At 45.5% G+C, this 13260-nt stretch overlaps 1 protein-coding gene across 3 annotated transcripts in view; it reads right to left on the bottom strand.

Moving 5' to 3' along the window:
• Positions 1-13260, bottom strand: part of Fndc3b (fibronectin type III domain containing 3B) — a 299935-nt gene that overhangs the window by 192475 nt on the left and 94200 nt on the right. For all 3 annotated transcript variants that reach the window (XM_057756973.1, XM_057756974.1, XM_057756975.1), the window contains one exon: positions 11583-11658. In XM_057756973.1, the coding sequence (XP_057612956.1) occupies positions 11583-11658 (76 nt within the window). The remainder of the gene's footprint in view (positions 1-11582; positions 11659-13260) is intronic.

The following is a 13260-nucleotide window of genomic DNA, read 5'->3' as shown; positions in this document are numbered from 1 at the left end:
AGTAAAAATTTAAAAAGAGAAATTTGGTGGTCACAGAATATGAGCCCAGGTGAGAGGGACCAGATTGGACAGAAGTCACCCTGCTTCAGGAGACCCCACTGCTGTTCTCTGGAAGCTCACAGGTCACCCCGCTTCAGGAGACCCCACTGCTCTTCTCTGGAAGCTCACAGGTCACCCTGCTTCAGGAGACCTCACTGCTCTTCTCTGGAAGCTCACAGGTCACCTCGCTTCAGGAGACCCCACTGCTGTTCTCTGGAAGCTCACAGGTCACCCCGCTTCAGGAGACCCCACTGCTGTTCTCTGGAAGCTCACAGGTCACCCTGCTTCAGGAGACCCCACTGCTGTTCTCTGGAAGCTCAGAGGTTTTGTCAGGTGTCCTTAGTTAAAACCAAAGAGAAAATTTTCAGCTGTAACCAACCGATTTTTATTGCGTGGGCCCAAGTCCAGTGACCTTTGACATAGCCTGTCTGCAGAGCGTGGACAGCCCAGTTAGCAAGTTAGACCAGTGCAGGCCGGGGCCACCTGACTCGCTTTCCTGCTGGACCTTTCCTCAGGCTTTTCGGCCTCGAGCTCAAACTCTAAAGACTCACTTGCCTCAGAGTCTGTCCTCTCGCTAATAATTCCTTGCCTTCTGATTGCTCTGGGGAGCGCCAAGAAGCAGGCAGAATGCACCTGTTGTTCTGGAGTTATATCTGAGCTGCAGGCTGGCATTCTCTTTGCTTCTCAAGAATGTTAATTGCGAATACCAGCATGGCAGGTGCAATAAGAAGTCAAAAAATGATCAATAAAGTCAGCTCAAAAAACAGTCAAAGAACGCCTACTTCCCCACCCCCTCGCACCCCTATATCCACCAGCCTCTAAGACACTCCTTGGCGTTTTGACTGCTGTAGACAACTGCTCTGGGAATAAACAATGTGAGCCTCAAACGGATCTTTAAATGTGAGCCCAAAGTCCTAAACTTCTACAATGGGCCCCTGTCTACACGGAGCAGTGAAAAATGACAGAAGCAATCATGTGATCTGTGTTACCATGGCATCCCCTCCCCTCAATGAGACCCTCCCAGGCTGCTCCCCTCTCCTGCAGCCAGGGCTCAGGCAACCAGGCTCCTGTCTCTCCTGAACTGACTCACTTCCTTTCTCCCTGGTTTTTTGCTTGAGCCCTTTCCTGTTTCTTGAGATTATTTTCCATGTAAGACCTCCCAGTTTTGATTTGCTCCCCACTTTGAGGCTTTCCTGCACTGTGACCAGCTGATTGAGACATGTGCTTGCTTCTTACAGGCATTCAGATTATATTTCACATCTCTATAAGTTTCCTAACTCAGATATCTCCAAGTACTAGGATCTAAAATACCACTAGGATGCCTTTTCTAATCCTAGCATTATGTGAGAACTGAGGCAAACGAAAGAGAAAAGGAACTCCCCAAACAAACAAACCAACAAAGCCTTCCAAAGCAGAGTCCTGGTGCAGATTCAGTTCACTAGAACTAAACAGAACAAGAAAGAGGAAAATTTCAGACACACATAAAGGAAATCGATTCTATGAACTAATGCCTTAAGAAATCTGAGTGTAAGCTGGGCAGTGGTGCACACATCTTTAATCCCAGTACTCAGGAAGGCAGAGGCAGGTAGATCTCCATGAGTTCCAGGACAGCCAGGGCTGGTACACAGGGCAGCCCTGTCTCAAAAACCCAAAACAAACAGAAGTGTGATGCATACTTGTGTACATGCTTCTAGATGTGCAGGTTGTGCAAGTGCGTATGTTTGTGTGTGCACTTGGAGGCCAGAGGTTGACATTGGCTGTCTTCCTCATTAGCTCTTCACTTTATCTTAAGATTTATTCTTATTATTTATATTTATGTATTATTTACATGAGGGTGTGTGTGCCACATTTGGGGGAGGGTAACCAGGAGGCCAAGAACATTGATTGGAGCTGGAGTTGCAAGTGTTTGTAGTGACCCAACAAGAGCACTAGGAACCAAACTCTGGTCCTCTGTAAGACCAGCAAGCTCTCTTGACTGCCGAGCCATCTCTCCTGCCCCTACCATATTTTTGATACATGGTTTCTCATGAATCTGGACTGGCTGACCTGTGTGGTCCAAGCAGCCTCCTATGCTGGCCTCTCAGTGCTATGGTTATAGGCACGTGTACACGCCCATAAACCCGGCCTTTCTAGTTCACTGCAAGTAGAGGAGCAAAGCTTTATATTAAAAGAAGAAATAAAAAACAGAAAAATTTAGGCAAAAACTAAAAGCCTACAAGCCATGAAGTTAAATGTGACAGACAGCTGGGTAAGGTGGCATTGTTTGCTCTTCTGGGTTGCCTGACAGGGGACGATCTGCGACATTTAAAGAACTCCAAACAGTGGTGTCACCTTCAGAGGTGACATTTTAATCGCTGATTAACACACCTGAAAAGCAAAAGGGCCCAGAAGGTGTATTCCTATTGCGTAATTCTTAAGCATACTATTTTGAAGTGTTAGGAAAAAAGTGTAAAAACATCTTTAAAAAGAATCACAGTAACTCCAGGAGCGTTTTCTGTAATGACAGAGGGTGGAGTAACGAGGAGTTGTTCAGCCTCTACCCGTGACCTGGAGCTTGGCCTGCCTTGTTCCTGGTGGTCTCGCTGTGACTCAGAAGGTGTTCTTTTTTCTCTTCTTTTTCATGAATATGCACATATGGTGTATGTGCATGCAAGTATGCATGTTCATAGGTATATGTACATACAAGTATGTATGTTCCTAGGTATGTGGGTATGTATGTGCACAGGTGTATGGACATCCAAGTATGCATGTTCACAGGTGTGTAGACATTCAAGTATACATGTTCACAGGTGTGTGGACATCCAAGTATGCATGTTCACAGGTGTGTGGACATTCAAGTATGCATGTTCACAGGTGTGTGGACATCCAAGTACACATGTTCACAGGTGTATGGACATCCAAGTATGCATGTTCACAGGTGTGTAGACATTCAAGTATACATGTTCACAGGTGTGTGGACATCCAAGTATGCATGTTCACAGGTGTGTGGACATTCAAGTATGCATGTTCACAGGTGTGTGGACATCCAAGTACACATGTTCACAGGTGTATGGACATCCAAGTACGCATGTTCACAGGTGTGTGGACATTCAAGTATACATGTTCACAGGTGTGTGGACATTCAAGTATGCCATGTTCACAGGTGTGTGGACATTCAAGTATGCATGTTCACAAGTGTGTAGACATCCAAGTACGCATGTTCATAGGTGTGTGGACATGCAACTTGAGGATGTCACGGGTTAACAGGTATTTTCTTCTGTCACTCCTCACCTCAATTTTTTGAGTGTCTTCCGCTGAACCTGGAGTTCACCATTTTGGCCAGGCTAGCTAGCAGCAAGCCCCAAGGACTGATCACCTGCCTCCACTCCAGGATACTGGGACTACAGGTGTGAGGTGTGCAGCACCATTTCTAGCACTTGCATGGGTGCTGGGAATCTAAACTCCGGTATTCTTGCTTGTGCAGCAAGCACCTGCACTGAGCCATCTCCGCAGTCCTGAATTCTTAGTGCTTTCTCTGCAGTATCTCCTTTAGACACACAGCAGTCCTTCAATACTGACATTGTTCTAAGTTTAGAGAAGTGGAAACTGAGGGGAAGAAAAGGGAAGGGACTCGTTACATAATTTATAACAGTCATTTCATTGTGATATTTTTACTTTTACGTACATACTCACACGTAGGTATGCGCACATCAAGACCCGGAAGAAGCCAGGGGAATGTGGTAGATCCCCTGATGCTGGAGTTCTAAGTAGTTGTGAGCCACCTCACATGGCTGCTGGGAATTGAACCAGGGGCTTCTGCAAGAGCAGCAAGGGCTCTGAAGTGCTGAGCCAGCTGTCTAGGCCCCAGTGCAAAGAGCTCTAGGCCAGGCAATGTCACTTCAGAACCTTACCAAAACGCCTTACTGCCTGTGATCATTCATTTTCAGTGTCAACTTCCCTGAACTTAGAACCACCTGGAAGACACTCCTCTGAGAATGTCTGTAGAGGATTTGAAGAAAGGTTTATCTGAGGAGGGAAGATTCCCCCTACATGTGGACAACACCAACCTATGGAGGTACCCAAACTGAATAAATCAAAAGGAAAACACAAGCCGAATACCAGCACTGTTTCCTGATGGCAGATACAAGGGAGCCAACGCCATGTTCCCACCATGACATGATGGGTGTCCAACCATTCTCAATGTATGAGCCAACGTAAGTGCCTCCTTAAATGGTTTTGTGACATGTGGGAGGAAAGTCACAAATACATTGCCCTCTTAGTGTTACCCAAGAATAGAGCATATTAGATTAGATAAAGACGGAAAGAAGCCTAAGAGTTGACAGCAATGCCCACAAATGGGAGGCATCCTGAGAGGGCCTGCTTTCCTGGGTATAGTAAGAGGGTCTAAAAGCCTGTGTGGAAGCAGCGGCTCAGGCTGTGTCAGACTGAACAGCTATGTCCAAAAGAAGAGCGACATCCAAGGCACGGGCTACAGGAGGCCTACTCGGAATGTAGACAACAGTGCCACTGTGCTCCAGACAGGCCTACAGCTGAGCAGTGTGCACAGTCCAAAAGAGCTCCAGCAGAAAGGTTTCCACAGGTGCAGTCTCAGCACCCAGGGAAGCAGCCTACCGGAAAGAAGCAGTAGGCTGGAGGCTGGACCTGCACCCAATTGATCTCCACAATGGGACTGCAAGTCCCTCCCCACTATAAATCATACAAGCACTTTAAGAAGACAACGACATTGTGTACAATACTAAATACTGATGATAATGACGATGACAACAGTGATTGTAACGACAACGATACGTCAATAATTGTGACATTGATAGTAGCACCACAATGAATTTTCTCACAATCCTATCAGACAGTTACTGTCCCTGGCCCCATGTAAGACCACAGACACTAGGCTTCGCGTCTGCTGGGGAAGGTGTCAGGCACTGATGGAACCCGGTTCTATGACACCACTCGGTCCCCATATGATGAAGGCAATCTGCACACTCCTAGCCCTTGGTCTCCCCGTCCATACCCTGGACTTCCTGCTCCGCCTCCTTGGGTACCTGCCAGCCCGTGTGGAGAAGACTCTGCGAGTGAACTTCCAGCTGCAAGGCAGCCAGCTGCCTGCTCTGAGGGCATGTCCACCAGGTCAGCATACGGGAGGCAGATGTGGCACGGATGCATCGTTCAGCCCATGTTTGGAAAAAGACGACACTGCCTATGAAGCAAAGCTGTGAAGCATCTCAGGGAAAAGGTGTGCCTCAACACAGACGTCATTCCTCTCCGTTCAGGAGAACATATCTAACAATGGAGAGGTGTTTTTTAAAGCTAGAAATGGAAACACACAAACAGGTGAACGGATTCTTGAGGGAACATTCAAATCTTGTGAGTCGTGAAGACCCAGCTCAGGGACGGAATATTAACCTAGCCCGTAGGAGGCGTGTGTTTCATATCCCGTATAATTCAGATTTTCTACAAGCTCAACTATCCATGGCTTGGAGTCTTCCAGGAGAGATGAGCTCTTTCTCATGTACAACAGCTCTGGAACACAGTGAAGGACGGTAAGACACTGAGACAAGCCTGGGCAAAGACCTACAAGTTTCAATGCTCACATTTTCAAATCACAGAATCTCTTCAGCTGGTCGGATTCCTTCACCACGTCCAAAGCAGCTTCTCATGGAGAAAAATGAGCCACTACATCCTAACCCCGGATAGAAAGAATCACTTGTAATATTGATAGGTCACAAGTAAAGACACACCATCAAACATCCTGATGTTTGTAAAGACATACCCAACATCCTGAAATAAGCGAAAGCAGTAGGTACACTCAGGCTACAGTAACTTCGCCTTCAAACCACCCCAAGATTCACCCCAAAACAAAACATGGTTTCATTTAGGCCCAGGCAGGGTTGGCTTTTGAAAGCTATCTCTCTTTCCTTGGTTTTAAGTTAGAGAGTAATTTCCCATTAATGCCCAGCTCACATTTAAGAAGCTACAACACCATTCACAGCAAGGAGCAACCTGAGTTCCCTTGGACCTTGGACCTGCCATGAAGTTGTTGGAAAGGGTGAGAGCCACTGTTTCCATCCTTCCAAATCTAACAGATGCACTGGAAGGACACAATGTTTCGGGCGCCCTGTGCCACTCTGCCTGCTGAATCACATGTTGGCGGAAAGGGACAAATGGGGAAATCCAACATGAACTCCTCTCAATGGTGTCATTCACAGAGCCACAGAGTAGAGCGCAGTGTCCATCAAAGACGCAGTTCCCACACTCTCTGCCGTAGGAGAAGAAAGGCCCGGAGCAGGGGAGGGCTGCGCACACTGTAAGGGATTCAAAGCTTCTTTATCTCAGTGCGGCTCTATAGTCATTTCTCACGTTTCCTCCAGATGCTGCTGTCATTTCAAGGTCTTGACCCACTTAACACAAGTTAGCAGAATAATGCTGTTGTAAAAAAAATACTGAAATTATTCTGGACAAAACTATTGGCAAGGGAACATTTTTAGATAATAATGTATTTACTAAAATAATGATGCTTTTAAGCAATTTAATCTTTTTTGCTTAAATTGTCATGACATTCCTATTTTTTTCAGGCCTTAAAACACAGAAACTCCATCATTTACAGAAGGTCATTATGATAATTCTTCACAACTTAGAGATGTTACGCTGGAAATATTAGTCAACAGAAGAGTGCATGTGTAAAAATCCTGGGTTCAAGTCCCAAGTCCCAGCATCAGGGAGAAAAGGAAGCAGAAGGGGGTGGAGGAGGGAGAGTGGGGGGGTGGAAGAGGGAGGAAGAGAATGAGCATGCACAGGAGCAACTGATGAAAAGAAAGAAGTCACTGACCGGTTCTCTAAAGCAAACAGGTGGCTTCGAGCATCAGCGTGATTGAAATTCTCAAAGTTCACGGAAGATTTCTGAGAAAGCATATTAACTCAACGTAATTAGACTCTCACTGAAAGAGTAAAGTGTAGAAGACTCACACTTGGCGTAACGAGACCTAGCATGGGTCCGCTCACAATCAAGCTGGACTGCTGGGGAGCAGGGTGGAGGAGCGCTGACCTTCCTAGTCTAACCTAGGGAAAGGTTTACATCCATAAGCAACCGGGTGCTGCTCCTCTACCTGCTCCTCCCTAGCCCAGAGAACAGTCAAAGCGGACTGGCTGCAGTCCAGAAGGGCTCTAGGAACGGGCAGACCTAAGGCCTTCCAGGAAGTGGAATGTTTGTTTTGGCAGGATGCTGCAGAGAGCAAAGAAATGGCCCAGATAAAGTTATGGCATGTGTGGACAGGAAGGAAGGTTACCCTGCCAGCGCCTCGGCTCAGACAGGGACACGACAATAACGAGACCCACACTGCGTCTATTAATTCCTGACTGTAAGCAAAGGCCAGAATTCATATTGATTACTAAGACTCTTTTCCTTATCTATTCTTTATACAATTTTGTCTGACCAAAGAAGGAAAATTATTTGGTCTCTGCCGCTTCAGGTATCGTACCATCTCCAAGTGACTATATGCTGTGCCCTGGGGTGGTCCCGACTAACACTTAGGATTCATACTTCATGGAAAATATTGAGAAATATTCCATCAGCAATGAATCTGCCTTCACAGAATATTGTATGTTTCCTGTGTTGTTCTTCCTTCGTTATCACCAAGGACATTCACAAAAATACAAATCTTTTTTTTCCAAAGCAATCATATTCCTCAACATTAATCTGCTCTCAACTTCCAAGATGCTGTTTAATGACATCACGCTGAGTTTCTGGGGTCTTTTTTAGTGAAGTCAAAATGATGTAGAGAGAAAGTTATGTGGCAAATCAATTAAACTGTAAACAAAAGGGCTGGCCTCAGTATGATTTCAAAATTTCCAGAACTCTAATCTTCTGTCACTAGCTTCCCCAAACGCGTTCTCTAGCCTGCAGGCTGCTGTGCAAAGCCGAGTTAGCAGGCTGACAATTCCAACCATGGCGTAAAACGCTGTGTGCGCCTAAGAATTTCTAGGACGGTCACCTCCACTAATGACTTATACTGAGAAATTAACCGGGGGCAATCTCATTCTCAATTTAAAGACTTCTTTCAAAGGGCTGTACAATACAACTCAACTTCTGATTATTTTTTTTCATAGGTTTTGACAAGGCACGAGGGGCTGGGAGACAGTTCTCTCTGAGAAGGAGCTTGCTTTGCAAGCATAGAGGCTTAAACCCAATCCCCAGACCCACATTAAAAAACTAGGCATGAGCTGGGTGGTGGTGGCACACATCTTTAATCCCAGCACTGGGAGGCAGAGGCGGAGGCAGACAGATCTCTGTGAGTTCAAGGTCAGCCTGGTCTACAAAGTAAGTTCTGGGACAGCCAGGACTGTTACACAGAGAAACCCTGTCTCAAAAAACCAAAAAGAGAGAGGAGGGAGGAAGGGAAAGAGGGAGGAGGAGGGAGGGAGGGGAAGGAAACTAGATCTGGGGCTCACTGGAGAGAGCCTCGCCTAGCAGACAAGCTCAGGACAAGAAACAGTCTTAGAAAACAAGGTGAATGGTACCTGAGCTTGTCCTATGACTTCTGTGTGTACACACGGTGACACATGCACAACCACACAGCCACAGTCACACGCACACCCACGTGTACCCACAAGCACCCACACAAACATGCAAACATACAAATACACACAAATACAAAGGGAAAAGTGGCTCTCCTTGGCCCCACTACTCCACTGCTATACCCTCCTTTCTCGGGAATGAGAGAATGAAGTGTCAACGTGGAAGCTGGGTTCAATCGTGGCACTGGACAAAAAGAATTTAAGTTCTACACATTGTCTGCCTTCCTGAACTAATAGGTGCACCACAGCTCCTACGGTAAGGTGAGTCTGCAGCTATGCAAAGCAGCTCTGCCTCATTCTGGTCTTCGAATCCTCCTGCTGGCATCCTGTCCCAAAGCTTCTTCTGGGTAAATCTTGTAATGTGGCTGACAGACAGAAAACCACAGGGCATGGAAACAAAGAAGCTGGGCTATGGAGTCAGCCACATCAGGGACGCAAAGTGGCCTCTGCTCTCTCAGGGCACGAGCTTTCAGAATATGTGTCAGTATACACCTACCTCAGCCTCCTCACGTGTCCGTCACACTCACTAAAGGCGAGCACACGCAGTATAGCCCGAGTGCAAAAAATGCTACAGCAACAAGGATGAAATCCTGGTTATCGGAAGGAAGCCATAACACCCTGTGCCAGAAGTTGCCATGGACAGGCAGCCCCCACATCCTACCGACTGAATCAACACATGTGGGTGAGCAGTTCACAGTGGCACTCAGGTGAAGACTGAATTTTCTGGCTGGGTGCCTGCCTGTGCTCTAGACCTGGGGGCAGGGCTTATGGGTCCACCTGCCGGCTACTTCCCTTCCCCACTTCTAAGCTCGCCCAGTTGCCCAGTCCTCCCCAGAACCCTAGCACAGCGTGCAGTTCCTGGTCCCTGCCTCTCTCGTTCTGTATGGTGGCATTTCAGCTAACTGGGCCAGAGACCCCAAATTGTAGAAAAGAACAAAGAATAGGAAGGCTGAGGCAGCCAAAGATAATGAGACTTCATAATTCTGCTTTAGTCAGAGGCATTCTTAAATCACTGGGAGGGTGTCAGTATCGCTTATCACCAAAATCACCATGAATAAACAAAACACAAAGGTCCCTTGTGAACAAAGCGACGTACTTCCAGCATTGCCTGTGGAGCGCACTGGTTACCGAAATGGACTCAAGTTCTAGTGAACAGGTCAACTCTTTGAATATGTAGACACACGTCTAAGCACATGTACTATATAGACACATTCGTATCCATACACACACTCCTGCGAAACCCAGCACAGGGCCTCTGCTGATCTGCAAAGCAATTTGCTTCTAGATGATCCGTGTGGCTCCACTGTCACATAACCAGTGGAGTCTCGGTCACTCTGGGGTTTGTCTGGGATAGAATTTCACAGTAGCCCTGGCTGTCCTTGAAGTCTTACTATGTAGCTGAGGATGACCTTAACTTCAGATCTTCCTGGCTCCGCCTCCCAGTTGCTGGGGTTTTTGAACTGCTTTCTTCCTGAGCTGAAAACCTCAGCTTCTACCTACAGAAGTAAGTTTCCATCTAACCTTCTCGTGTGAGTCCAGAAGAGATGGACTTGGAGGTTTGTAACTGCAGACAAGGTCTGTTTATGATGGTTCTAGAAGCAGGAAATATCACATACTATTTCAAAATGGTTGTCACGCTCTTCCTTGACTTGAAGTTTCATCAAGCTTTTTCTGAATAAAGACTAAGTTTATAATATTAAAATTAATTGAAACAGCACTGGCTAGAGAGGTACAGTCAGCAAAAAAAAGCATTAATAAAATCATTAAATTATTCAAGTTTAACTCCAATTAAAATTCATTAGGCTTAAATCTTTAACATATGTTCATTTCTTTAAGTTATAAATTACTGTTCTTCCAAATCCAAGCAGTAAAGCAACAATCTGTTGCTATGAAGGCCACTGCAGTACAGCAAAGACAACACGCGCTTCCTCTCTCCTAATAGGTACTGATAAACATGGCCAGGTTTTATAAATTAATTTTCTGGTTAGGTTCTGTCTAATCAATAGCCTAACTCTGAGCTCAATTTCATCACAATTTACTCCCCGCCCCACAATCCAAACACTAACAAGAAGAGCTCTCATGAGCTACACTTCCAACACGGTTGTAGCTGCAGTCCAGGTGCAGGGTTGGCAGCGTCACTCCCCATGGAGCAGCATGCCTGAGAAGAGCTCTGCAGGGGGCCCACAGAGAGCACACCAAGCACAAGCCAGCGGATGTCTTGGATGTGGAGCTTAAAGACCTCTATCCACAGTGTCTCACTCACACGTGTGCCTTGTTTAGGAACAAGATTCTGGATGCTGGGGACAGTGGACTAGGGTAAGCCTGGTGGCGACCTCAGGAGGGGCATTTTACATGTGGAAAAAGGCATGAACCATCAGGGGCCATGGGGTAAACAGTGGCTGGCAGCTGCCTCCTGGTATTCATGACCTTGATTTCCCATCTGCAGGAGGGTGGGGGCATAGCTCTGACCCCCTCTTATCTTGAAGTTAGTCCCTCTGATGAAGCCAGCAGTCACATACATACACTACTCCATCCTCTACAGAGGTCCCCTCAGCAAGGAAACAAGGGAACATTCTATGAGGAGCCAAAAAACCCAAAGTCACCAATGGGGATCTGAGTGTCTAGATGCATATCTAGCCTGGTCAGAAACTGCAGTCCGTACCCACACTTTGACTCAAGCTTTCTGAGTCCCAGAGCTCTGGGACACAGCTAAATCACTCCCTGGTCCAGAGAAACTGAGGTGATGAGTCGTCTGTATTATGCCACTCAGCAATGGGTAACTAACAGCTATCCAGTACATAATACCACTGGATGTATCATAATAATGTAGACTTGAGACCGACCATATGACAGAAGAATAAAGAGAAAATATATTTGCTTGTAGGAAATCATATGTAAACACACCGGGAATGTTTACTTCCTTTATAATAAAGGGGAAACCCTTGGTTAGAATGTTTATCGAGAACCTTCCTTACCTTGGATGCACTGCAGTGTTCCATCCTCGGCTCTTATTGTAAAGGTCTCACCCGGGTTAACTTGGACAAGAATAACCTGTGAGAACAACACAGAAACTTCCAGTTAGCACCAACATACCGCACATTCTGCTTCTCTTCCGATTTGAGATTCTCTACTTGGCAGGAAGCACATGACACCAAACCAGCACAAAATTTAGGGTATAAATCAACTCCACTCAAATTTTGGGAAACATAGGAAAATGTGCATTTGCACACAGCCTAGTATACTGTCCCATATTGTTCATATTATATAACTAAAGCTTGATTATACCACACTTTTTCTTTGGAAAATACAATTTTCTTTTCTCTTTCATGAGTTTAGACACAAACTTTAGTTATAAAAACAACACACACACACAAACTTTACATACAAAGGAAAGCCACACAAGAAATGACCATTTGACCGGCCACCACTGGGAGACGTGGTTGCATTAAATAACAGTAGAAGGCAATTCACAAAATTAAAAAGGTTGGAAAAGAAGATCTGCATATAAAACAAACAGCATAAACTAAATGAACCTCAGCAAACACTCAAATGTTTCAATACATAACCTAGAATTAGCGTCTTCTTCAAATAGACACAGATATTTAACATTAGAAAACAACCTCCAAATCACGCGATGGGAAGCCAGCACGGTGAGGCAGGGTCTCTCCAGCGGCCTCGCAGATTTGGTGTGAATCAAAGGATAACAACAGGGAAAATCGCCCATTTAAAACTGAAGACAAATGAGGTTCCTAACTGCAGCCGTGCATCAGCAGGGACGACCAGCACGGTCATGTTGTCCCCAGGCACTGACCACAACGCTGCCATTCCCTCACGGGCCTGGTGAGCCTGCTCCAACACTGAAATCTTCAAGAAGGCCCCTTATTCCTGAGCTCGGTCCTCCACACACAACACTGCTTCTGTAAACAGCTACAGTCTACTCTTGTCTCTAGAACTCACAACTGCACTTAAGTACATTACTAATTATTTTTAGCAGTTGCTTCCTTCTTTAACAGAGGTGCTATAAGGATAAGATCTGACGAACTAACCCCATGGGTGACAATACTTTCCCGGAATGAATAATGGTTGCAAAATCTAAGGAAAACTGTCTCAATGGATTAGTCAGGAATTAAGATTTCATAGGGTTAGAGACTGGAGAGAAGGCTCGGTGGCTCAGAGAGCTCACTGTTTTTGCTGAGGACCTGAGGTCATTCCCCAAACCCACATAGTGCTCACAGTCACCTGCAGCTCCAGTTTCAGGGGATCCAACGCCCCCTCCTGACCTCTGCAGATGCATGTGGCACAATATACTCATGTGGGACTACACATATACACAAATTTAATGTTTTTATTTTAAAGGATCTCATGAGGAGCAATTTAAACATTAACTTCTTTTATGTACCACAATTTATCTACTTTGTAATGCTATTCAGATCAAAGGCATGTCATTTATAATATAAATCTTTAACATTCACATATATTGTTAAAATAGTAATTCACAGCAGGAAATAATTTTGAGGCATGAATTTCTTTTAATTAGGAAATACATTATCTGTAAAATCATCAAGATCATTCAGAGGAAAGTAGACCAAGCCTCACCCCAGATACTTCACCTTATTTTGAAGGATAAATTGTTTCAAGATAATTTGCTTTCCC

Source organism: Chionomys nivalis, chromosome 24 (genome assembly GCF_950005125.1).
Source record: "Chionomys nivalis chromosome 24, mChiNiv1.1, whole genome shotgun sequence".
NCBI classification, from domain to species: domain Eukaryota; kingdom Metazoa; phylum Chordata; class Mammalia; order Rodentia; family Cricetidae; genus Chionomys; species Chionomys nivalis.
Note: the sequence above shows the minus strand (reverse complement) of the source record. Positions and strands in the feature narration are given on the sequence as shown.